The 26,500-nt window shown below is 44.0% G+C and overlaps 1 protein-coding gene and 1 long non-coding RNA gene across 2 annotated transcripts in view; one reads left to right on the top strand and one right to left on the bottom strand.

The window, feature by feature from the left end:
* Positions 1–26,500, bottom strand: part of LOC143385154 (uncharacterized) — a 67,470-nt gene that overhangs the window by 11,818 nt on the left and 29,152 nt on the right. Inside the window, exon 4 of the long non-coding RNA XR_013089445.2 lies at positions 3,941–4,064. This is a non-coding gene — a long non-coding RNA (uncharacterized LOC143385154). The remainder of the gene's footprint in view (positions 1–3,940; positions 4,065–26,500) is intronic.
* Positions 20,299–24,437, top strand: LOC143385379 (speedy protein E4-like). The gene is made up of 6 exons (XM_076840852.1): positions 20,299–20,404; positions 20,953–21,168; positions 21,783–21,841; positions 22,648–22,733; positions 23,477–23,645; positions 24,378–24,437. The coding sequence occupies exons 1-6, from the start codon at positions 20,299–20,301 to the stop codon at positions 24,435–24,437; spliced, it is 696 nt and encodes a 231-aa protein (XP_076696967.1).

Genomic DNA, 26,500 nt, shown 5'->3' with positions numbered 1-26,500 from the left:
CTTAACCCACAGCAATTGGGCCCACATGTCAGCTTTGATGAATGGTTGATCTTGGTCTAAAGGGAATATCCTTTAGCCATGAATATCTCTCTCCTCCTGTAAATTCTCTTTTTACCTCTCCTTTTAAATCATCTTGGGTCACTTATCCTTTAAGGATACCAAGCATGGAGAATATTTATTTACAAGATTGTCACAGTTTTAGTATATATGATAAATGTTGTTTATTTTGAACTATGTTTATTTAAAATAGTTTTGAGATAGATGTTGTTCAGAAAATTGTTGTTTTTTTATTGGTTTTGTGATTAGTGTTATAACATGTTTGTATACATAAATATTTCTCTCAAGATTTTAATCTTTTTATCTATTACTTTTATACCTCAGTAGTATTACCCCATAATCTTATAAATATAGTTTTTATTTGATGTTCAATCATCTTGTGACTATTGAACTGCTAGTATTTAACTTGCCTTGTTTTCTGTCATTTTAAAATATGTATCATTCGAGAGCACATGTGTTATGTGCTTGTGAAGAGCACAGCACAGTGCATTTGTGAAAAACTGAATAAAGTTGAAAATCTCCTTACCTTAATGATACATATGATCATGTCATTCCAGATTGGTTGTTTGCTGTCAAATGATACTGCTGTTTAACAGTGTTGTTTTTAATTGACCAAATTTGCAACCTTTGGTGGAGAAAACCACCTCAATTATTTTTCATGTAGCAGAACAACAGAGAAGGTTGTAGAACTTAAACTAGAGACTGGAATCAGGAAACACAGGGAGGATGTTGCGAGAGAGAACACAGGAAGAATAAAAGAAAATTCTGGAGGAATTTCAAAGCCAAGGTAAAAGTAAAACTTCCTGGTAAAAGTCCAAAGACAGGGACACCCAGGGAATGGAAGACTTTGCTACTTGAGTCACAATGGGAGTCTTTCCCACAACCTATGTATGTTTCTAGTTTTACATAAGGGAAGGAAATCCAAAGGGTCTTGTTGAAATAGAAACTCATGAAGGAAAATGAAGGTACTAGAGCAGGTTGTGAGAAGAATGAGATGATAGGAAGTGCTAAGGTTGCTAAATAGATAGGCACAGAGAGGAAAGAACTAAGAATGTGGGCACTGAATGACTGCAGACAAGCATCTTGGGAGAAGGGAGAGAATATGGAAGCAGCTGTGGAAAGAAGCAGGTGAAGAAAAATATCAGCAAGAAGTTAAAACAAAGTTAAAGAGAGGTGGCAACAGAGCCAGTGATGAGATGTGATATAGGGTTAAAGAGGCAAGTGGAGATGATGTGAAGAGGTTAGAAAGGACCAACATGGAACAAGCTTAAGGTTGGTTGAATGTGTTAAAAGAGGGATGGTGGTTGGGTGAGTTGAGCAAGTGAAGAGGTATAAGTTCCTTGAAGGAAGAAGTCACTAAAGACTGGCACTGTGTAATGCAATTCTGATGCTGATCAATTGCATGGAGGTCACATGCTACAGATTGAGGCTGCAAGCCCCCTCTACACTGCCCTGTCTTCAGAAACCAGCTGTAAGCTCCAGGTTTCCCAGGCCATTCGCACTTCTCATCACTGGTATATATTTGGGGATTCCCATGATCCTACTGTATAATTCTCTATAATATCTCACTGAGGTTAGAAGAGCACAATCGTATAATTACTGATTTGTCATGTAAAAAAGGACAAAAATTGGGACCAGCTAACATAAGAGGCACATGGCTGGAGGTCTAGGAGGGTCTGAATGAAGGCTGTCATGTCCTCTGGATGCAACATCTTCAGAAGACATGGATGTATATGACCTACCAGGGAAGCTGACCTTGGTTTCAGCTGAGTTTTTACAGGAATTTAACTAAGCATTTGGCATGAGTTGGATGAGCAGAGCAATAAACTAGGCTCAAGTGCTGCTCTCTGGGTACTTACCATAGAGTGTGGGAGACAGGTTAGTGTCCAGGAAGTAAGACAAGGGCAGGTGGTATGGATAGAGATGGGGGAATCACGATGTAAACTATGTAGCGGGAGGGTGGCATCAGGCAGCATCAGGGTCTCCAGACTGTTTTTTTTTTTTTTTTTCCCCTGATCCCCATGTGCGAGGTACCCTTCAGAAAACCCTGACCAGCAAAGCCTTCTTGAGGAAAGGCCTGTCGTAGGTAATGCTGGGAAGGCAAGCACTAAACTCTGATTTTGGGGCCCACCGGAAGGCTTCCTTTCTGACCCCACCTAAGTTGGTCTTCCTATTCCCACTCCAAGACTTGAGTTCCTGGCCACACCAGAAGTCCACTTGCACAGCTCACCGGAAATCCATGTTCCTGGGCTCACAGCAGGTCTGAAGGCAAGTACTTGATTTTACTTCCCAAGAGGCTATGCACCCGGTCACTCCTACTTAGGGACTATCTGAAACATGCCTGCTTCGTCTAACAGTTCAGAAGAGATACGCTGTGAGCACTGGCTCCCTACAGGCCTCCTGCATTTCTTCCCTGGTTTCTTCTTAGATCAAAGGAATGTCTAGAATGCATTTTCTTGGTGTGGTGTTTTTCCTGATTGCATCTTGATTCAGTTTAGGTTACACACATCAATACATGTGGTAAAATGGTAAAATACCTACAGGCTTCTTGCACAGATGACAATTTCCTAATGTACAGTCTTGTCATGCACATGCATTGGGGGATATTGCATGAACGGTACATTGAACTGTGTGTTCTATCATTACAAGTTTCCTTGAAACTGTATTTTGATATAAAAAAGCAAAAAATTCTAAACAAGCATTTATCTTGACTAAAAATTAACAGAGCTTGGAGAGCACTGTTTAACGCTCATTTTATGGATCTTTGGGAAAGACTGCTCTTATCTATAGCAGCCTGGCAGATTCCTAGAGGCAAAGGCTGGGCTGGTCCTTCTGGAAAAAGTCACAGAAACATCTCTATCATTATTTTGGTGATAATTAAATGGGCATGAGGCTTGATATCTTATTTAGAATAGCCATTTATTTACTTATTTTTTAACTACCAGGGATGGAATCCAGGGCTACATGCATGCTAGCAATTCATGTACTACTGAGTTATACCCCTAGTCTCCATGAAGAAAATTGAGCTCACAGTTCTGTAAGTCCAAGAGCATGGTGCTGGAATACTAGCAATTCCTCCAGCTCCCCAGACATCACAATGTGGTGCAGAAGTAGAAAGGGAGCAGGCCAAGTGCAAAAGGAGTCATATGCATGGTGTAGACTCCCTAAATAACAACCTGTTCTCATAACTCAGTATGTGAGACCTGCATTAATGCCTTCTGAGGTGAGTGTCCCCATGATCTAATTACCTTCCATTTGGCACCACATATAAAAGGTTCCACCACCTCAATACTGCCACACTGGGGAACAAGCTTCAGGCACTTGAACCACTGGGAGGCACATATCTAGTTTCAGTAAGCTTTCTTCCTCTGACTGTTCCATTTCCTGTGACTCCTTGGCTTGGATGGATTTGCTATCTGCATTACCCAGTATTTGACGTTTTATGGGTAACAGGGAGAGGCTGTAATTTAGAGTGGGGCACTGGGACCAACACTGAATTTATGATAACAAGCCAATTCCAATTGGGGAGAGCCAGCCACACTAGAAATGTCACCACATGATGAGGGGAGGGTGTGAAACTTTGTGCTACATATAAGCCAGTGCTCCAGGAAGCAGAGGAAGGCTAGAGATTGGGTTCTACTGCAAGACAACTGAAACTATCATGCCTCCCTAATGAATTCCAGTAAAAACTCAGGCCACTGAAACCAAGGTGAGCTTCCCTGGTTGGTGAGGCACTGAGCACATCAATGTCCTGGGAAGATGATGCATCCTGAGGGTACCTCCCACACCTCATGCCATGTGTTTCTTTTGGGGCTGGTCCCAAATAGTGTCCTAACCTTGGGGGTCCCCGTGAATAGGAAGCTTCTAACCAAACTCCACTCACCTCCTCCCCAGCAGGTTCTCCACACCTTGTCCTCTCTCCTCAACATCCTCCGTCCTCTGGTGAGTCAAGGTCTCTGCACCTCAAAAGAGTGTTTCCCCTCTGTGACCCCAGATCCAGTGACATCCTTGGGAAAAACAGAATGAGCGTCAATGGTGAACTTTGGTTGCTTCTGCCCAACATGGATTCAAGGGTCCAGTTTGCTGTCCCAGCTGAAATAAATTTAAAAGGCAGGAAATATATATGGAAAGTCCATGTTTAGGAATTTAGATTCCTGAGAGGCCAGCCCAGAAACAGCCCAGCTCTCTGGCCAGATAGGGAGTGTTCAATCCACAGAGAAGGAGGGGACATGGGGTCAGCAGTGTCCCTGAGCAGAAAGGACAGAATATCTAAGGCAACTAGAGGTCACAGTGCAGAGAACTAGAGAGAACTAGAGAGAGGCGAGTTTCAGAAGGGAAGGGGCACAGCAGAACTCCCGAGCACAGTGTCTTAGGCTGGGGCGACTGTGTGCTGTTGACTTCCAACCAGGGCATACAGGCAGTGGGAGAGTCTAGGGCAGGGGACCAGTGAAAGGTGTTTCCTGGCAGTGATGAGTCAGTGGGTGAGATGTTCCCTGCAGGCCAGCAGAGACTCTCTTGTGTTCAGCATTGGGTACCCCAATCCCCTACCAGGCTCTGTGTCACAAAGGGAACTTCAGGGACTCCAGGTAGTTGATGGAGAAATGATTAGATGTTACACACCAGGGAAGGGAAGGCAGCTTCTCAAAGAGAAAATCAGGGTGGGGGAGCAGCCTAGAAATGCCAAACTTTACCAACATTCAGCATCTGAAGCCCAGCCACGTGGACTCTTCTCTAATGGAGATGGAAACCGTCAGAGCAGAACTGGGGGCTCACAGGTGAGGGGAGATTCAAAGCAAGTGGAGGTTCACACAGAGGCCTTTGCTCCTGTGGTCCAAGGGTTAGGTTTCCCTTCCAACATGTGGAAACCAGAGCAGTGCAAAGCCCAGCCCCATTCATCTCAATCTGCGTGGGGCTGCACAAAGTGTCCTAAAAGTTTTGGCTGATGAATAACATGATGTATTCTGCAAAGTGTATGCATGTATGTATTTATTTATTGTAGTTGTAGATGGACAGAATGCCTTTATTTTACTTGTTTATTTTTATGTGATGCTGAGGATCAAACCCAGTGCCTCATGCATGCTAGGCAAGTGCTCTGCCACTGAGCTAGAGCCCCAGACCCTGCAAAGTGTATTTAGAATAACAAGAATTTGACTGTGATTCTTGCCTAAACGCTGGGCATCTGTCTAGTCAGATGTGGGAGAACAAGTGCCCAAGGATACATAGTTCGAGCCACCTGACCTTGTTAACTGGCTGATTAGGCTACCCTGGCTCAGAGTGGCAGGTCCTCCCTGGGGAGGAAAAGCTTAGAAAAGCACACGCCCTTCCCCAGTCATCATCAATATCAGCAGGGCAGAAAAATCTTTGCTTTGCAGAAGGACACAGAGGGGACACATCCCATGCTCTATTTGCCTCTAGAGGATTTGTGTAGAACTCCACAAATATGCTAGGATTTGGGGTTCCATTATGGGGTATGAAGTTTGAATCAGGCCCTTTGGCCTGCCACCTGGGCCATGGTAGCTAAGTTACTTCATGTCTCTGGGCCTCAGTTTCCCTGTCTGAAACATAGTGATGAAGCGAGAGTTTCTCTGCTTCTACTGGAAGGTGGGACTTTTGTCAGTTACAGGCCTCTGAAGCCAAAAAATCCCATTTCTTCTCAACTCCCACGAAGTGATGTTAAGAGTGGCAGCTCTCAGTGGTGGGCTATGTGCCTAGTATTGCAGCAGACCCCACAGCTCACTGAAAATTTCTTCTTTCTGGACTCTTTGTCATGAATTTGAAGAATGAAAATCACAGATGAGGATAAGTGAGTGCAAGAGCAGAATATATTCAAGTGTGACCAGAAGCAGAACTCCCACAGGGCAAGAGGAGATCCAACAGGGTTGCTGTTTGGGAGTGTGCTAGTCTAAGGATTTACACAGCACTTGGGTGAATACACTGGATGAAATTTATGCAAATCAGCTTTGGAAAAATACCAACGCTATTGGTTAACTCTTGAGACTGAATTTCCATTCAGGTCTGCCTTACTTCTGTTTTCTCACTGCTGGCCTGCAATCCCAGCTTCCCAGGAGGTTCAAGTTAGTGGACCCTGGATGCCCAGGTGTTCCGAACTGCAGCCCTGTGTGGAGAGGGTACCTGTACTGGTCCAGGGCCAAGCTGCAGTGGGGTGACAGGTTGGCATCCTCTGGCTTGCCTCAGTATTGCCTCACTGTGCCTCAAGCCAATTTTGTCATAGCAGGCTCTGGAGAGCTATGGTCTGTGGATACACATTCCCTGGGATATCTTCTTGCACTTAGCTAGGGGTAGCAGTAGGTGGTTGACATTGGGACAAGTACATGGATTCAGTGGCATCTGCAGCTCTAAGTCATAAGGCCTAACTGACTGACAGTGGTACAGCAACAGGTAGTGATAGACTTTGGTACACAGCAGCTGCTGTTTTTAAGACAATTAACAAGGGAGAGATTGCAGATCACAGCTAGGACCTTCTTTTGAAGGTTTTTCTTTCAGAGCTATCACCATGGCCAAGATGTTGGGTTGCATGTGGCAGAGAGAACTGGGCAGGTCCCTCCTCCAGGGCACCCTTGGCTGCTAGGAATACATCTTCACCTTCAGTTTTGGGCTCCATATAAGTGGGTCTTGTGCAGAAATGACCTGGCAGGCAGAAGGATTTAGGTGGAGGCTGACGGTGGGTAAGAGACGTCCCCTACTGATGCAGGAGGAAGACTATGGCCACACAGGCTTCTCAAGAGGAGTTGTTGTCTGGTCAGACATCTACGAATAGATCCTAGAAAGGAACACTATAGAGTGACGCCCCTGGGCAGTGAGCTTTACAAAGATCACTTCCTGTGTGGGGTGCTGAGTTTAGGATCAGCCCACTTCAGAGATAAGGAAATTAAGGCTGGGAGAAGTCTCTTGACCTGCGCATGTATCAGAGCTGGACACTGGTAGAAGCAGAAATTGAATTCAGGGTTACCTGGCCTGATACTGTATTGAAAGAGACTGGATTGGATGTGGGGAGCAGGACTTGGGAACCCGCAGCATGGCTGCTGTCCTGTAGGGCTCTTCATTTGTCAGAGATTAGATGACACAAGAATGACCCAGCTGGGGAATGAGGAGGATCAGCGGTGGGCTGGCCAGTGTGTTTCCAGCATTCTAAGGGCAGGTGGTCTAGCTGGGCATAAATGTGCTGGGCTTTGGAGAAGAATGACAAGCTTCTATCTGAGACACTAGTGTGCCATGCCCTTCCCCTGAGGCTGGCATCCTGGCAGTGACTAGAGGAAGTTGGGCTTAGACTGGCTTTGCCCCAAGCAGGCTAGTTGGCATGTCTGGGGTCCATGACAGCTCCTTCCTAGCTGCTCAGAATCAGTACTGCTGGCATCATGGTCATGCTCTACATCAGCCCATACATGAGGATCTGCTACTAATCCTGTGGAGTCAGCCTCTCTTCATTTGTCCTGCTTATAGCTTTAGGAGTACTCCTCCCTAACATGTGGACACACAGCATCTTGCTGAGATGAGTCTGGGGTGGTCCTGGGACCTGCATTTCTAACAACTGCAGGGTAAGGCCAAGGCTGTTGGTCTGGGGAACTTGCAAACACTCCCACAGCCTCCATGCTTGGTCTGTGTCCATCTGTCCTCCTAGTATGCCATCTGGTTATCTCCCATCCTTCAAGACCCTTCCCTGCCTTGTCAAACCCTTCTCCACAGCATAAGCCTACACTCCTGTTTCAGCCATCCTGACTTTTTGTAGTGGAGATACATGCTTACTCCTACCACCCATGACAGTGGGCCTCGCCTGGTCAATTTACAGGGTTCTGGTGTTCCTGCAGAAGTCCATGCCTCCCTGAGTTTCATGTTACAGCAATTCCCATCCTTTGTTTTTGTTTCTTTTTCATTTTGTACTGGGGACTGAACCCAGATGTGCTCTACCACTGAGCTACATGCTCAGCCTTTTTATTTTAAATTTTGGGCTCAAACTTGTGATCCTCCTTTCTCAACTTCCCAAGCGGGTAGGATTATAGGAGTGTGTCACCCAGCTTAGATTAATCTTTACAAGTATCTATGCCCTGGGATGATAGTATTCTTGAGGGGATTTTCTTTTTCCTCTGCAAGGCCCCACTGGGACAAAGATGTGACCCTTCTCTGGGCAGCTCTAGGACCCTCAGGGATGCAGTCTTCATCAGAATATGGCACCTCAAGACTGGCAGCCAGGATCATACCGGCTCCTCATCTCAGGAGCAGCGCAGCTCTGTTGCACTGAGCTCCAATCCTCCTCGAGTCCTGGTTCCTCAGAGGTTTCTGATGGATCTGAAGTTTACTGGGATATAGTTCAGACAGGAGGTTCTTCCTCATTAGTGTATCGTCTGAGTCTGGGGGAGTGTGTCTGACACAGCCATCCCTGGTCACAGAAAAGGAGCAGCCCTGCCCCTGAATTTCTCAGTGGCCCTGCAGCCAATGCTCCCCTCTGGAGGTCTTGGATAGTGTCTGTGATCTCACTGTTATCTGCTGAGGGGAGGGGTGGCTTACCTCCCTAGATCAGGGAGCAGGGTCCAATCCTCTGGTGGTATGCTCCTTCCTGTTTTCATCAGTCACAGTGAGACCCTTCCGGGCTTTCCTGGCCACTCTCCCTCCCTTGGGCTCTGCATTGGTGGTGTCCTGGCTTCCTCAGTTCTGTCCATGCCCACACTCCTGGGGAGTGAGTCTTTATCGTGGCTGTAATGGGTGATTATACACCTGGTCCTACAGTTCTCGGGGTCAGGATTCTCCCTGGGCTGAGGCTGAGGTGTGGGTAGGCTGCATTCCTTCTACAGGCTCTGTGAAGAATTTCCCTCCTGCCGTCTAAAGCTTCTGGGGGAACCTGCATTCACTGGCTTCCTCTATTCTCCAAGACAGCAATCAGCTCATGTCTTTCACTCTGACCTCTGGATAATGCAGAATAATCTCCCCATCTCAACATCTGCAATTGCACATGCAGAATCTCTTTTGCCATATGAGGTGCTATGTTCACAGGACCCTGGAACACTGTGGGGCCGTTTCAGCTGCCTATCCCTTCCTGAGGCTATTGTGGCATATCCTGAAACCCATTTTATTAGCCCAACAGCCTTGTCAGTGTCCCTGCTTGGCTTTTGACAGATCTCAGTTCTGCCAACGAGATCAGCTCCCATGACTCTAGAAGAAACAGCAACCTGAGAAGTTACTAGCCCAGAGGTGCATACTACCTGAGTCACAGGCTCAGCCACAGCCCTCAGACCATAGCATGTGGCTGCTTTGAGCTTTCATCTTCACAGCAGATGTTGCTAGCTCACATATGGCTTGGGAAGGGCTGGTCACAGACAGAAGAGGACAGCTGGAGCGGGGGGTAGGTCCCAGCTACCTCCTGACTTGCAACCCTATCTCCCCCGATGGCATCCTGTACTTCTTGAAGAAAAAGCTGGGTGGCACAATGTATGTGTGGGTCTCATGCTGTCCTACCTGTACCCCCATGAGACCTGGAGATTGACCTTCCCAGTTCTTCCCAGGGCAAGTGAGACAGTAGAAGACTGGGTACTTATATATGATGGATAATATCAACTCTCTCCTTTTGGAAAACTTTTTTTTTTTTTACTTACTAGTATAAGTAAAATAAAAATGGCATATAATTAATACAAAATTTAAAAAAATAGAGAAAAATATCTAAGATCTAAAGAATGAGATAGTAAAAAAAAAATAGCCTTTAAATTCCAAGAATTATCCTGTTAAGAGTCTCATTTTAAAATAGTAGGCAATCTATGTCCTCATTTTTGGCTCAAAGGCAGGTTTTATAAAGTAATTAATTGTAATAGTTCTCTTTTGCAGATAAATGGCGCAGATCTGTAAAAACAGCCCCACATAGCTGGCCCTCCAAGCAAAACAGAAAACAATACCCCCATATTGCCTCCTGGAGAGCTGGGACCCTCAATAAGAATATGTCCTAACACTGTCCATCCTAACACTATCCAAAGTCCCTGGGCTTGAAACACCTAGTGACAACACCTACAAATGCTGCATTAATGTAGTACGCACACAGACAAAAAGTAAAAGTGGAGTGCTTCAGATCAAGGTTCCAGGAAGACATGAGGCACTGAAGAAGACACAAAGCTATGCAAGCCTTGGAAGGCATCTGCATTTACACATTCACTTTCCACTTGAGATAAAGAAGCAGAAATGGACCTGGGCCCTGTAGTAGGTGCCAGGTGATGACCCCCTACCAAGGAGCACAGCTGTGTTGCAATGTCCTCACCAGTCTTCCTTGAGTGACCCATAGTCCTACATCAGGTACAGCCACTGACAGCAGAGCAACAAAGATCACAAAATTGTGGATGTTTCTGGTTCCTGCAGCCATTTTCTATGGCTAGAAATAAGCAAGAGCTCCTGAGGCTCAAAGGCAGAGGAGAAGAAAGAGGCGTCTCCTCATTAAGCCAAACATGGTAAATAGCAGCCCTCAGCTGTCAAGAGCCTTCTCTATGAACACATGATAGCAATGAGAATGAACTGTTTCTAGTCAAACCTCTCACACAGGGCCAACTACAGCACTTCATCTCAAATAAAAAAAGATCCAGGCAGAATGGCACATGCCTATAAACCCAGCGACTTGTGAGGCTGAGGCAGGAGGATTCCAGGTTCAAGGTCAGCCTCAGCATCTTAGACCCTATCTCAAAATAAAAATAAAAAGGCTTGGGGATATGACTCCATGGTAGAGCGTCTCTGAGTTCAATCCTGAGAGCCCAGAGCCACGCACACATGCACACACAGAAGCACACAAAATAATAGAAAAAGAAATGACTACGATAATATCAAGAATATTCCCAACAAATACTTGCTCATATATATTTATAGAAAAAGAGGATCAACCTTTTGAACACAGATGATAGAATTATATTTGTTCCAAATGCTCCCTCTACAACTTGTGATATTTCTTTTGTAGAGAAATATCAACCCAAAGCTAAATACATTGTCTTTATGCTCAAATGATGAATTAATTATTGAGAGGTGACTAATAAAACAAAGGCACAATGGAAATTATACACGCATTAAGAATTACCAATGTGTTAATTATTTTAGAAAAGCAGACTTGAAAGTAAAATTTATAGGGAAAAAACCTCACTGATTCAGTGAAGGTAACACAAGTGACAGTTAAAAACTGCAAATGGGTCAAGTTGATAAAAACTCAATCTTAGGACTGAGTGGTAGGACACTTGCCTAGCATGCAAAATGTCTGGGTTTCATCCAAAGTACCATACAACAATGATGATGATAATGATAATAATAAATTAAGTTTTAGAACCTCCTCCTTTCCCTGAACCCTAGTCCTCAGTTACTTTTTCTAGAAATAACAAGTAGCTGTGTCTCCTTCCATGGAAAGTACATAACAATACATATTATATTCTCTTTAGAAGACCAGCAAATGACATATGATGTCTTGTACCTTAGCCCACACAAAATCACCCTTCATTGTTCACGACTTATTTTCTCTTTCTCCCCCCCCCCCCCCCCCCCGCCCGCCGCACTGTGCAACCTGTTTCAGTGCCAGCAGCCTAAAGGCAGAGGTCAGGCAGAGCTTCTGGCCTAGTCTAGGACACTATCAGAGGCACAGGGGAGGGGCCTGCCACAAATCCATATCCAGGAATCACTTTCTCACGTAAAGGTGCACAGCAGACCATGAAATGGATGAAGTAGGTTCATCTAATCAATGACCTTTGGACACACATAGTGTTTTCTGATGTTTTATTTCTAGGAACAACACCATGATGAAAATCCCTACAAGAGCTCCTTTGCACACATCAAATATATAGGAAAAAATGGGTGTATACAATCCCTAGGGATTCAATTAATTTACTTTCTCACGAACAAAATGAGCTGCCTGAGGGCTGGGGACCTGGCTCATGGCAGAGAACTTGCCTGGCATGCAAGAACCCGGATTCTACCCCCGGTATTGGGGGGGGGGGGAAGAGATTCCTATTTCTACCCAACCTCATCAGTGCAATGTACGAACAGATTTTATTTTGTAATTGAAGCTAAACATTTTTTACATTTGAAAGTCATTTGTTTTCTCTACTGCTTGTGTTGTCTGCCTGTCTTTCTACTGCCTGTGGGTTCTCTTCCTATCACTGTAGAAGACATTATATGCTAAGGACACTGCTTCCTTATTTAAGGTGTTACAAATACTTTTTCCTACCTGGATTTTTTGTTTGCTTCTTACCTTTTCCACAGTATTTGTTGTTCTTGTTTTAGAAATACATGACAGTAGAATGCATTTTGACATATTATATATACATGGATTCTAACTTCCCATTCTTGTGGTGTAGAAGGTGAGGAGTTAAAGTGATCATGTATTCTTATATGAACACAGTAATTTTTGATACATTCTGTTTTCCTATTCTCTCACCCCCACCACTCCCTCCCTTCCTTTCATTCCCCTTTGTCTAATCCAATGAACTTCTCTCCCCCCCACCTTATGTGTTAGCATCCACATATCAGAGAGAACATTCAGCCTTTGGTTTTTTGGGATTGGCTTATTTCACTTAGCATGATAGTATCCAGTTCATCCATTTACTGGCAAATGACATAATTTCATTCTTCTTTAAGGCTGAGTAATATTTCATTTTGTATATATACCACATTTTTTTTCCTCCATTCGTCTGTTGGTGGGCATCTAGATTGGTTCCATAGCTTAGCTATTGTCAATTGAGCTGCTATAAACACTGTGTGGTTGCATCACTACAGTATGTTATTTTAAGTACTTTGGGTACATGGGATAACTGGTGGTTATCAAGTGGTGGTTCCATTCCAAGTGTTCTGAGGAATCTCCATTATGCTTTCCAGAGTGACTGCACCAATTTGCAGTCCCAGCAACAACGTATGCGTGTACCTTTTTCTCCACATCCTCACCAACATTTATTGTTACTTGAACTCTTAATAATTGCCATTTAATTTGTTTTTCTCTAATTACTAGAGATGTTGACTTTTTTCATCTGTTAACTGACCATAGACACTTCTATGGTCGCAGAAGATCCTCTGCCTATTTATTGATCGGGTTATTTTATTGGTGTTAAGTTTTTTCAGTTCTTCATACATAGGAAGATTAATGCTGTATTGGAGGTGAAGGTGGCAAAGCTTTTCTCCCATTCTGTAGGCTCTCTCTTCACATTCTTGGTTGTTTCCTCCTTTGCTGTCGGGAAAATTTTTAGTTTGATATTTATGATCTTTTGGGAAAGTAAAAGGTGCAGTTCCTTAGAAGTTTGGCAGTTCCTTAAAAGGTTAAAGGTAGAGTTACCAAATGACCCAGCAACCCTACTCCCAGGTGTGGGAAGCTATCCTCACACGTGATTTGAGTTACCTCCCTGGCTGGGTGACAGGCGCTTAGACACAGCTGTGTCAGAGCTTTCCCCACCCTTTTCCAGGTCCGAGGGCTTGTCCATGCAGAGGCATGTCTGGCCCGTGTCTGGCCACTGCCCCGTCGCCCCTGACCTTGGGATGCTGCCCCCCTTAACACTTCATCCTCCCCCTCCCCCTCCCACCCCTCCCCTCCCCCTCCCTCCCCCCTCCCCCGTCCCTCTCTCTCTCTCTCTCTCTCTCTCTCTCTCTCTCTCTCTCTCTCTCTCTCTCCTCGCCTCTTTAGTAAACCTGTAAACCTCACTACCTCATTAGGTGGCTGGAGGCGGGAGCTAGGAGAAGCCGTCCTGGAGCTGGTTTTAAAGGTAATTAGAGTCTTGTCTCTTTAATTTAAAACTCCCTAGCATTTACTCATGAATCGAACCTTCTGTAATGAAGCCAGCACTGGTCATGTGGCAAACCCAGGTACATACCTGGGAGAAATGAAAACACATGTCTGTACAAAAACTTGTGTGCAAATATTCATAGCAGCATTATTAGTATTAGTTCAAAAAGGGAAATAATCAAATATTCACCAACTGATGAGTAAAATGAGTCAATTCCTTCAATGTAACCTTATTCAGCCATAAGAAAGAATTAAGGTCTGAGCATGTAAAATAACATGGATGAACCCTGAAGATTTACACTAAGAAGCCAGACAAAAGATCACATAGTGGATAATTCCACTTCTATTATGTCCAGAATAGGCAAATCTATGGAGACAGAATGGAGATGAGAGGACGGACGCCTAGGGTTGGGTGAACCGGGGGTAAATGGTGAATGACTGCTAATGGGTACTGACAGGATTTCTTTTGGAGGTGATGAAATATTCTGATGTTGATTGTGGTGATAGTTGCCCAACTCTGATGTGTACTAAAAACCCCTGAGTTGTACACTTTAAATAGGTGCATCACAGCGTATGCAAATTACATCTCAATAAGCTATGAAATAAAAAGGAACAGGTGTCCAATAGAAAAAGCTACTCTTTAACCTTTCACACTGACACACACAATGGCCCACATAGCACTTATAACAACTGCCAGGAGGACCCTGAGGAAGATCAAATAACTGCTAAGCAGAATTCCAAAGGTACATCAAATCTCCCTTGCTGCATGACATATGAAGTCAGAATGCCAATTCACCTGTCCAGAAACAGGGAGGGTCAGAAATAGAATCCAAGGCACGGTTTTGTTAAACATGATACAAAGAAATAAAGGGAGGCAATATTTTCCAAAACAAGTAAGGCTGACAGTGGAATATAATTTTCATCAATAAAATATCTACTAAGTCAACTAAATATTATGGCTTTCTTTTTTTTTTTTCACTTGCTATGCTTATATCATTGTTCTTAGTCTACGCTTGCTATATTCCATTTAAATGCATTTAAAGCCATAAACAAGCAAGTATAATGCAAACCACTATGACTCAGAAATATGCAACCAGTAAACCAACAACTACATGTTTGCTAAATTACTAACAAGAGAATTTGTACATCTGTGGATTAACAAGATAATACACATTAAATCTGAACAAAGAGGGAAGGCACTTGAACAGAGATGCAAAAATGTTCATGGTGAGTATTGATAAAACTCAAAAGGAGAAGTCCTGAGGCCTATAACTATGACTTTGTAACTCACTGCAGAACAATGAAGTCAGCAACAAAAAACACAAAGTCATAATTGTAAAATAAGACAAGGTGGGCAGCGACCAAAGGAGGCAGATTTAAAAAGGCTGCCGAACGAGGCTTTATTTGAGATTCACTCCTGGGCGGCAATTCATCAGACCCACAGAGTGGACAGGAGAAGGGTCTGAGGAGAAACCGCATGGGAGCTCCACCGGACTGGGATTTTATGGGGCTTAGGCAGGAAGGGAAGGGCTTGGGACAGGAAAAGGTGTTTTTAGAGTCCCTTGTCCCTCTGGAGTTGGTCGCAGGAAGCTGGTTGAACCCCAGGATTGGCCAGGGGATTCTGCTGACTGACAGGCATTTCTGTCGGCACCATATTGATGTTTTTTCCCAAGGGCAGGCTGCTTCACTGCCACCAACCTGACAATAATGACTCTGGTCCATCCCTACATCCCTATTTTAGCAGAACATAGTACATCACTTGGCAAGACTGTCCTATTAAAGATTCAGGTCCAGGAGCTGGGGTTGGGGCTGGGGCTGGGGCTCAGCAGTAGCGCACTTGCCTGGCATGTGTGAGGCACTGGGTTCGATTCTCAGCACTTCACATAAATAAATAAAATAAAGGTCTATCAACAACTTAAATAAATAAATAAATAAAAAGATTCAAGTCCAGAACTTTTAAGAAGTGGAACTAGGGCGTGGGTTGTGGCTCAGTGGTAGAGCGCTCGCCTAACATGTGCAAGGCCCTGGGTTCGATCCTCAGCACCACATAAAATAATAAAATAAATTAAATAAATAAATAAATATTTAAAAAAAGAAGTGGAACTAGGGGAAGGGTAATTTAGCTCAGTGGCAGAGTACTAGTGTAATTTTCATCAGTTTTGTGGAATCAAGTCTGCAAAAAAACAAAACAAAACAAAACAAAAAAACCCTGGGAACCAATCTCTGAAAAACCTGACTCTGAACACTAGGAAGTTCTTGGAAGGCAGCTCATAACAGTCCTTGTTTTCAAATTTCTTTCCCCTTCAGAATCTACTTTTTCAGAACCGTTCCTTGCCCACACCCTTTGTGAGTGGACTTCATGCACCAATGTTGCTCCCCACTGGTTCCACACCCTGGAACAACACATGGATGTGGAGCCTTTCCACTTCTTGAGAAATTCTGCCACCTCTGGCTCAAGAATGTCCAGAAGGGCATTGTTTTCCACTGCCCGATTTCTAATTCTTTAGGATCCCTGCTACCTTCTCCAAACAGATATTTTGAAATTTTAAAGTACTCTAGTGAAAACACTGTCATTCCCATTTGTGGGGAGCCACTCTGAATGACCCATGCCTTCCATCCTGAACCAAGAGGCTCTGACCAATCACTTGGTGACGTGGGCATTGCCCCAGCCCAAGAAGTAGAAGGAATGTCTTCAGGAGCTAAACTCAGCTATTCCTTTGTTATACTATACCTTTGCCCTGTTTGGAATAGAATGGTCCACAAAATGCCCTTTGTGTGTCCCCTTCTCTTGCTCTGCCTCTGGGTGTGGCCTTCCTAGATATCAGTCAATCTGCTGACAGCAGACACCACAAGCTAGACTCAACATCCTGAAACCTGACCCCTTGTCTCATTTGAATGGCTCACCCCTCCACAGACTCCTAAGGTCAGAAAAGCTGTCACAGGACCAAAGAAAAAGGTATCTCTGTCGCTTGTGTGGTTATCTGCAGCCCAGTTCATCCAGGAGTGACCCTGAGTGTTTTAGTACTGAGAAATACAACACCAATTTAATTAGAATCTGTGAGGACTGGCCAACAAACTGTACTGTAGTGATCCTACATGTCACCTTATGCTAAAAGTGGTATTTGCAAAGCACAATGATTCACTCTGTTATCTCCCCAGTATAACTATCATTATTGCTGCATCAGACTGTATCCATAGAAGGAGAAAAGTTGTAGAGGTGAAGGCACATTTCAAACAGAATCTGCACATGTTACTCCATTTTAAAACAAGGTAATCACATATATTAAGATGGACTGTGCCTGCTATCAAGAACACAAGCAACAATAAAGGTTGGCAAAGATATAGGGAAACAGGTACACTCATACATTGCTGGTGGGACTGAAAACTGGTGGAACCACTCTGGAAAGCAGTAAGGAGATACCTCAGAAAACTTGGAATGGAACCACCATTTGACCCAGTCATCCCACTCCTAAGTTTATAGCCAAAGGAAAATCAGCATACTACAGTGATGCAGACACACTAATATTTATAGCAGCTCAACTCACAATAGCTAAACTATGGAACCAACATAGTTGCTCTTCAACAGATGAATGGATAAAGAAACCATGGTATATATACATGGAATATCACTCAGCCTTAAAAAGAATGAAATTATGGCATTTTCTGGTAAATGGATGGAGCTGAAGAATATTATGCTAAGTGAAATAAGCCAATCCCAAAGAACCAAAGGTCAAATGTTTTCTCTGATATGCAGATGCTAATTCCCAATAAGGGGGGTGTGGAGAATAGAGGTATTTTGAACTAGACAGAGAGGAGTGAAGGAAGGGGAAGGGTCATGAGGGTAGGATTGACAGTAGAATGAATGGGACATTATTACACTATATGCAGATATGATTACAAAACCAGTGTAACTCTACCAGAAGAAGGAGACCTTATACTCCATTTATGTAAAATGTGCCAAAATGTATTCTACTGTCACGTGTAACTAATTAGAATAAAAAATGTAAAAAAAAAAAAAAAAAAGAAAGAGGATGAAATCTGCCTAACTGCATGCAGCATGTCTAGACCAGGTGGCCAGCAGAAATAGGAAATGCAAACTATGAATTGAATTTGGGCCAAAATTATTGGGACTTTTAATTTAAACAGAATCTTCTCACACAGTCATGCATCATTTAATGCTCAGGATAAGGACTGAAAAATGTGCCCATAGGAAATCTGTCTTTGGGGGAAGTCACAGAGTATACTTACAGAGGCTAAGTTGGCTCCTACATCAACAGGCGATACTATTGTATGAGATCAACATCATATATGTGGACCATCACTGACCAAAACATTATCATGTGGCATGTGGGTGTACTTGAAGGCTGTCCACTACAAGGGAGAGTGTGAACTTCTGGTTTGCTATGAGAGAACCCAAGCAGCTCTGATGCTTAAAGACATAATGAATAGAAATCGAATAAGCGGAGCATCTATGCAATTGGTTTTCCACAGCAACATGACCTGCTTCCTGACAGCCAGAACCTGAGAGAGAGCTGCCAAGGAACTCATGGTCACTTGGAAGGCTGCTGGGTCTTCATTCAACTCTGAACATCCAGGGCTGCAAAACCAGGTGGACACTCACTCTCAACTGATAACACAAATCAACCTGCATTTACTCCTGCTTGGAATGGGGTCATCAGAATCATGTAAGACATTAAAATGCAAAATAAAACTTCAAGCACAGCATGAATAATAAACACGTTCTTATTGATAGGGTCCAACAGTGGCAAAAGAAAGTCTTGCAGCTTAAATGTGTAATCAACCCAATGCCCACTGAGGGATAAACAGATGGACAAAAGATGTTATCTTCTCTTCTGCTATTCAGCCTTAAGAAAGAGGGAAATTCTGACCCTTTCTCCAGCAATGTAGGATCTTGAGGACAGTACACAAAGTGAAATGACCCAGACACAGTGGGACACATACTGTATGAGTTCACAGTCTTCAACACAGATGAGGTACCGAGGGCTCTCAATTTCATAGAGACAGAAAGTAGAATGGTGGTCAGTAGGAGCTGTAGAAGTAGGAATTAATGCTTCATTGGTAAAGAGTGTCTGTTTATGGCGATGGAAAAGCTCTCCAGATGAGTGATGAACGTGGTTGCACAACAGAAATTTAAACTCATGCCCTACATGATGACATTATGGCCAACGATGGAACCACATACATGAATTTGTCCCACAGTATGACAGCACAGTGAGATTGTAGCCATCTCAGTTGGTGTAAGAGCACTCTAGGATGTTTGCACAATGATGAATCACCCTATAACACATTTTTAGGAATATATCTCCATTATTAAGTGAGACGTGCATGTAAATGACACCACTCACCCTCTATACAGCACAATGGTTAACATGGCAAGTTTTCTACACATTTTGTGGACAGAAAGATAAAACATAGATTGAATGCCCAGCTGAAAAGTAAAAGGCTGAGTTAGTTCGTTTGGAAGCAGCTCCCCAGTTCCACTGGGTGCTAGGTCACATCCCATGCACTTCCCATCTTTTCAGCAAATATTATTCTCTGTCTTCAATGGGAAAATCTCCCCTTTTTTCTTTTTTCTATATGTGAGACTTTCCATAGGGTGCATGGGTGGCAATGAAATATGCGGGTCAAGAGCAATGTCTGTGCTCCCAAATATGCTATGTAACTGGAGAGAGATTGATTGGAACTGAGAGGCTAACCTGAGGTGATCCATAGACTCCCAGAAAGTGTAGACACTCTGGGAAAACCATGAGCATGTGTACAATTTCCTATGATTTTATGACCTCAAAAGGAATCCTTGTGTCAAACATGCCTAAGTGCAGAGTGTGTATCCCCTTAACAGAGTTCTGAAAACAGTGAAGGCCAGTGACACTTAGCAGATTAGATTTGCTAAGCTGAGTGTTTCCTTTTAGGGTTTTCAAGTGATAATTCAGTGTACGTGGGTTCTTTTGTACACACTGAGCTCCTTCTTGGGAGGTCATGTCATTTCTGCCCTCCCCTTTCTTCCTTGCCATACTCTGTAATCTCTCACTGCACAGAGGTCTGAAATGGAAATGCCCAGAGGTTGGGTATCTAACATGTGTTGTGTTGAGAATGGAGAGAAGAACCCGTGTCTAGACAGAAGTGAAAAAGGCAGTCAGAGACAAAGTACACAGAGTTTGGATCAGTCACAGCAGAGACCATCTCCTCTAGAACTCTAGGACAGGTGCACATACCAGTCTGACAGTTATAGGTATTTTCCTTCAAACTGGTTGCCAGGTTGGAATGAGTGACGACATCAGAGGCTTCCAACCTTCCTGATTGGAAGGGACAGACTCTGTGGACCACTGGCAGTGCAGTGGGCAACCGTTTGTCCTCAGCACTGTTCTTTACCTGGTTTCTCCTGTTTGGAGAAGAGCAAACAGACTCCTATTCAACCAAATTCTGGAAGAAAGATTTACCTTAATAAGAACCTAGGTTTTGTAGGAGGAAGACAGAGTATTGGAGAACTTATGGAAGATCAACAAATCTCCCAGTCTGGGCAATCGCCTTCCCAGCCAAGCACCTCAGAATCCCACCTGGAGGTGGTGGTAGATGATGAGGTGGCAGGTCCATCAGGTGAGGGAACTAGAGTGAGAACTGATTTGACATGATGACTGGTAAGAAGGAAGGGGTAGAGCTGTCAGGAAAGGTGGGAAGCCCACTTTTGAAGTTCAGAATAGGCCACGGGACAAGGAAGTCCACATGGATGGAAAATCTGCAGAGAAAGGAATTGAGCTAGAAGATAGATCTAGTGCAGGAAGCGGGTAGAGGGGATGTAAAAAGGGTCTCTCCCCACATGAGAGAAAGTGTCCATAATGAGGAAGAGTTTTGAGGAACAGGGAGATGGGACAATGATATGGAGAATCAGGGGAAGACGGCTACCAGCCAAGGGGAGAGATGGAACAATAGGTCAGAAGGCTATTGTTGAAGGTCTGGGGTGTGGGAGGTGAACTGGGATCAGAGGATGAGAGGATGAGTTCCAAATTCAGGAGCCTCACTCTGCTTCCTTTACTCAGGTCTGTGGGTAAAACCCTGCCTCCCATGTCGGTCCTCGAGGAAGAGAGAATGGACCTCAGAATCTGAGGGAGACTCGGAGGATGATCCCCCGGGGATTTTTGATTCAGCACCCTGGGTAGAATCTGGCCTCCTGACTGAGACCACTGGCCTAAAGAGAAAGAGAGAGTCCTCCACTGAATCTGAGGATGAGCTGGAGGATCTGGAAAGTGGGCTAAATCACCCCTGGGATGTGGAGTCACTGTGTGGCCTCAAAATGAAACTCAAAAAACGGCGCATGAACTTGGTGCAACCAGAACACCATGAGGTTTTCAACAGGCTTCTAGGTAGGGAGACACCCAGGTATCGCCCTCCAATCCTGCTCTTTACACAAAGAGGGAACTAATAGCCACTTGACTTTTCCAAAGAGCCCTGCTATCCCTGAGATCCCCATTCCTGGAGGACTCAGGACCCATGTACCCTGTGAAACTCTTAGATGATGGATGATTACATCACACCTGAAAAATGACCCTGCTTGGGATCAAAAAGCTTGATTCCAATTATCCTCACCGACTGCAGACACTGTGGCTCTAGTATATTTCATCCTCCCTGAGGGGTGACTATCAAATGAGAAAATAACCTAGCAACTCTTAATTCTAAGGTGGTGCATTCTTGGGGGATGATGGGCCCTCGCGGTTTACTCCAAGTTCTTAGTCATACAGACATCTATCTCTTACCCCAACCCTCACTCAGTTGTTTCCCCTGAGGGGTTTCAGGGCAAATCAGCTTTCCCAGGAATGTTCCTGTCCTTTTCCTATCCAACTGGGATACTGGGCTCTTTTGGGCTCTATTGCACTCCAATCCCACATCTTCTCCAATGGAGGTCCTATTCTTCTCTCTGTTGTCTATCACCCATGAAGCCCCTTCTGGTTCCCAACTAACACCAGTGTTCTGTTCACAGAGGATCCTGTTGTCCAAAGATTCCTGGCCTGGGACAAGAATCTGAGAGTGTCTGACAAGGTGAGGTTGTTCTCCACTGGGCAGTGTTCCTGCTCCAGCACAGCCTGGAGAGGGGAGGGCTTTCTAGCCCATGGTCCTTCTGTCTCCATGTAGAACCAACAAGATGTGCCAAGTCCTGACACTTTGTGACTTGTCAACATCTCCCTTCAGGGCCTAGCAGTTCCATGCAGTGAGGACAGGTGGACCTTGCTTCTGATTGGGGTGTTGCATTCCTATCCTCCCCTCTCTGATATTGTTACCTGAGATTCTGGGTACCTCTCCTCTTTTATTTTTTAAAATATGTTTTTTTTTTAGTTGTAGATGGACAGAATACCTTTATTTTTTATCTTTGTGTGGTGCTGAGGATCGAATCCAATGCCTCACAGGTGCTAGCAAGCTCCCTACCACTGAGCCACAACCCTAGTGCTCAACAGCCTTTTTTCTGTGATGCCAGGGATTGAACTCAGGGCCTTGTGCATGTGAGGCTAGCAAGCACTCTACAGAGTGAGCTATATCCCTATCGCTGGGGCTCCTCTCCTCTTTACACTTCTTGGGACCCCCCATTCTCCAGCTTACCCAAGACCCTCCTCACCCAGCTGACCTACATGCCTTTCCTCCCCTCAGAGCTGATCCTACAGAACACACTAAGCCTCCTCTTCCCCAGACTGCTCCGACTGTCACAGGTCCTTTCCCAAACCAGCAGGTCTCCTTACTTGGCGAACTTCTCTTAGGGGCACTCTTCACTCCAGACTCCCATTCCTCTGTCCCCTCTTTCCTCCTCTTCCAGGATGTGACCTCTCTGTGTGTTTTTCTTCTCTCTCCATCAGTACCTCCTGGCTATGGTCATAGCTTATTTTAGCCGGGCTGGCCTCTTCTCCTGGCAGTACCAACGAATCCACTTCTTTCTGGCCCTGTGAGTATTTGGTCTCCTTCATCAATCAGGACTCACTACCTGGGAGGGGAGGAGGGGAACAGAGGGGCACTAACCTTTCTTTTACTTTTAGCCTCTTTGTCCTGTTTGCTCCGTGTACACGAGATCACAGCACTGTAGTATAGTTTGTTTTCTTTTCCACACTTCCCTAGTCAAAACAAACACACAAGCTCCCTAAAGGCCAGCTGTTAAAGATTCAAGGAAACATAAAGCCCACCTGAGAGAGGTGTGGAGGAAAACATGGGCACATCCTGTCCCTGGCAGAGAGACTGGAGGTGCCGCCACATCTGACTGCTCTTCCTTCCTCTATCTATACCAACATTGTTCTGTTTTCTGCCTCTGGATTTCCAAGACAGATGCCCCTTCCCAGCCTGACAAAGGACCAGTGTAGGGTGGTCCCTCTGGTTCTTCATACAGGAGTCTTCTCACATTTGTGGTTCTTTCTACACACTCCCTGAAAATCCTTCTTAGATGGGTCCAACCACCCCTTAGGCTTCTCCCACAATTGTGTTGCTCAATGCTTTCTAGAAAAAGGCTGGAGTCCTTCAGAAGGTGTGTGTCTGGCATCGACCTCTGGACCAAGGCATGGTCCTCTGTAACACTTAATAGGGCTGGTGCAGTCCTGTCTGAAGATGGTCCTCTGGGAGTCCGTTTTGGGAAGCTGACTCCAAGGGGAGGTCCTTCTTGGTTGTGCCTCTAAAGAGCAACCTGGTTTCTTTCCCCAGCTACCTGGCCAATGACATGGAGGAGGACAACCAGGCTCCTAAACAAGAGATCTTTCGTTTCCTCTATGGGAAGAGCTATGCCCAGCGTCCCCTGTTCCACAAACTGCGCTTTCAGTTCATCTGCTCCATGGGCTGGAACACTCGGGTTTCCAAGGAGGAGTGTGAGGAGGTGGGTGGTGCTGTGTGTGCTTGTGGGGGGCTGACTGGAGAGACATAGGAAGGTGGTGTGTCTGCAGGTGGGCTCTGGGGAGGAGAAAGCTCAGGAGGGAGGGAAGGACTTCCTGGGCAGTCCTCAGTTTTGCATTTAACCATGTTACTAAGTATTCTTGATGGATCCAAGCAGAAATATTACTAATGTTCAACCATTATTGTACTCAAATCAGGGACAATGATAAAGCTTGTCTCTTGATAAAAATCAACTTTTCAAATTTGATGGGAAGGGACACCAAAAGGATTCTATCTGTCAAAGCAGCTTTACAAATGCTTAATTTAGTTATCTAATTTAGGAAAATACATTCAGTTTTTATTGAAAAGAAATCTGAAAAAATGTGTCCCACATTTTATATAATATGATCCTGATAAGTGTCGTCCATCTGAGTAATAGCTGAAATAATGTTGTGATATCCATATATAGCTACTTCATTTGTCACCAGGCTAAATAAATCTAATAATTACACCTTGCTATGTGACCTCCTTTGTAGCTGACAGAACTTAGTTAATAGAATCAAGCCTCTCAACACTGTAGTTTTAGATATTTGTACACTGTTGAATCACAGTGACTAGAAAGTCCAAATCAAGGTGAAGTAATTTTAAGGAATGGGAAAATAAATTAACCATAACTTCAAAACCCTCAATATCCTGTAAATTCATCAGCTTTGGTGGGGGCTCTTTTCCTTTCCAGATTCAAGCTTATGATCCGGAGCTCTGGGTGTGGGGCCGAGATCGCACCCTCATTGCCTAGAAGTCCTAGAACTATGGAGGCCTGAGGGGAGGGACAAAACTCTGTATCCCTGGCTTGATGACAGACAGAGTCAGTGATTGTCTATTCAGGATGCTCGAGGACCTAACTTCTTGATCCAGTCCTGTCCACCTCCACCCACAGCCACCCTCTGCAGATGGTGAAACAGCCTGAATCTCCAAGTCAGCTTCATGGTCTCAAACCCCAACCAACAGATGACCTCCTAGAGGTGTGCTGGGTGCTCTGACCTGAGAGAGAACAGTTTATCACTCAGAATGTGCTAGAAATCCTTAACCCACAGCAATTGGGCCCACATGTCAGCTTTGATGAATGGTTGATCTTGGTCTAAAGGGAATATCCTTTAGCCATGAATATCTCTCTCCTCCTGTAAATTCTCTTTTTACCTCTCCTTTTAAATCATCTTGGGTCACTTATCCTTTAAGGATACCAAGCATGGAGAATATTTATTTACAAGATTGTCACAGTTTTAGTACATATGATAAATGTTGTTTATTTTGAACTATGTTTATTTAAAATAGTTTTGAGATAGATGTTGTTCAGAAAATTGTTGTTTTTTTATTGGTTTTGTGATTAGTGTTATAACATGTTTGTATACATAAATATTTCTCTCAAGATTTTAATCTTTTTATCTATTACTTTTATACCTCAGTAGTATTACCCCATAATCTTATAAATATAGTTTTTATTTGATGTTCAATCATCTTGTGACTATTGAACTGCTAGTATTTAACTTGCCTTGTTTTCTGTCATTTTAAAATATGTATCATTCGAGAGCACATGTGTTATGTGCTTGTGAAGAGCACAGCACAGTGCATTTGTGAAAAACTGAATAAAGTTGAAAATCTCCTTACCTTAATGATACATATGATCATGTCATTCCAGATTGGTTGTTTGCTGTCAAATGATACTGCTGTTTAACAGTGTTGTTTTTAATTGACCAAATTTGCAACCTTTGGTGGAGAAAACCACCTCAATTATTTTTCATGTAGCAGAACAACAGAGAAGGTTGTAGAACTTAAACTAGAGACTGGAATCAGGAAACACAGGGAGGATGTTGCGAGAGAGAACACAGGAAGAATAAAAGAAAATTCTGGAGGAATTTCAAAGCCAAGGTAAAAGTAAAACTTCCTGGTAAAAGTCCAAAGACAGGGACACCCAGGGAATGGAAGACTTTGCTACTTGAGTCACAATGGGAGTCTTTCCCACAACCTATGTATGTTTCTAGTTTTACATAAGGGAAGGAAATCCAAAGGGTCTTGTTGAAATAGAAACTCATGAAGGAAAATGAAGGTACTAGAGCAGGTTGTGAGAAGAATGAGATGATAGGAAGTGCTAAGGTTGCTAAATAGATAGGCACAGAGAGGAAAGAACTAAGAATGTGGGCACTGAATGACTGCAGACAAGCATCTTGGGAGAAGGGAGAGAATATGGAAGCAGCTGTGGAAAGAAGCAGGTGAAGAAAAATATCAGCAAGAAGTTAAAACAAAGTTAAAGAGAGGTGGCAACAGAGCCAGTGATGAGATGTGATATAGGGTTAAAGAGGCAAGTGGAGATGATGTGAAGAGGTTAGAAAGGACCAACATGGAACAAGCTTAAGGTTGGTTGAATGTGTTAAAAGAGGGATGGTGGTTGGGTGAGTTGAGCAAGTGAAGAGGTATAAGTTCCTTGAAGGAAGAAGTCACTAAAGACTGGCACTGTGTAATGCAATTCTGATGCTGATCAATTGCATGGAGGTCACATGCTACAGATTGAGGCTGCAAGCCCCCTCTACACTGCCCTGTCTTCAGAAACCAGCTGTAAGCTCCAGGTTTCCCAGGCCATTCGCACTTCTCATCACTGGTATATATTTGGGGATTCCCATGATCCTACTGTATAATTCTCTATAATATCTCACTGAGGCTAGAAGAGCACAATCTTATAATTACTGATTTGTCATGTAAAAAAGGACAAAAATTGGGACCAGCTAACATAAGAGGCACATGGCTGGAGGTCTAGGAGGGTCTGAATGAAGGCTGTCATGTCCTCTGGATGCAACATCTTCAGAA

The sequence above is a fragment of the Callospermophilus lateralis genome, chromosome 19 (assembly GCF_048772815.1).
Source record: "Callospermophilus lateralis isolate mCalLat2 chromosome 19, mCalLat2.hap1, whole genome shotgun sequence".
Lineage (NCBI taxonomy): Eukaryota > Metazoa > Chordata > Mammalia > Rodentia > Sciuridae > Callospermophilus > Callospermophilus lateralis.
The sequence above is the reverse complement of the archived record's forward strand: the minus strand, read 5'-3'. Positions and strand labels throughout refer to the sequence as shown.

Coding starts and splice junctions, on each gene's coding strand:
- LOC143385379 (XM_076840852.1), top strand. CDS start 20,299: ATGGAAGATCAACAAATCTCCCAGTCTGGGCAATCGCCTTCCCAGCCA. Junction 21,169..21,782: donor GGTTTTCAACAGGCTTCTAG/GTAGGGAGACAC, acceptor TTCTGTTCACAG/AGGATCCTGTTGTCCAAAGA. Junction 23,646..24,377: donor CCAAGGAGGAGTGTGAGGAG/GTGGGTGGTGCT, acceptor TTTCCTTTCCAG/ATTCAAGCTTATGATCCGGA.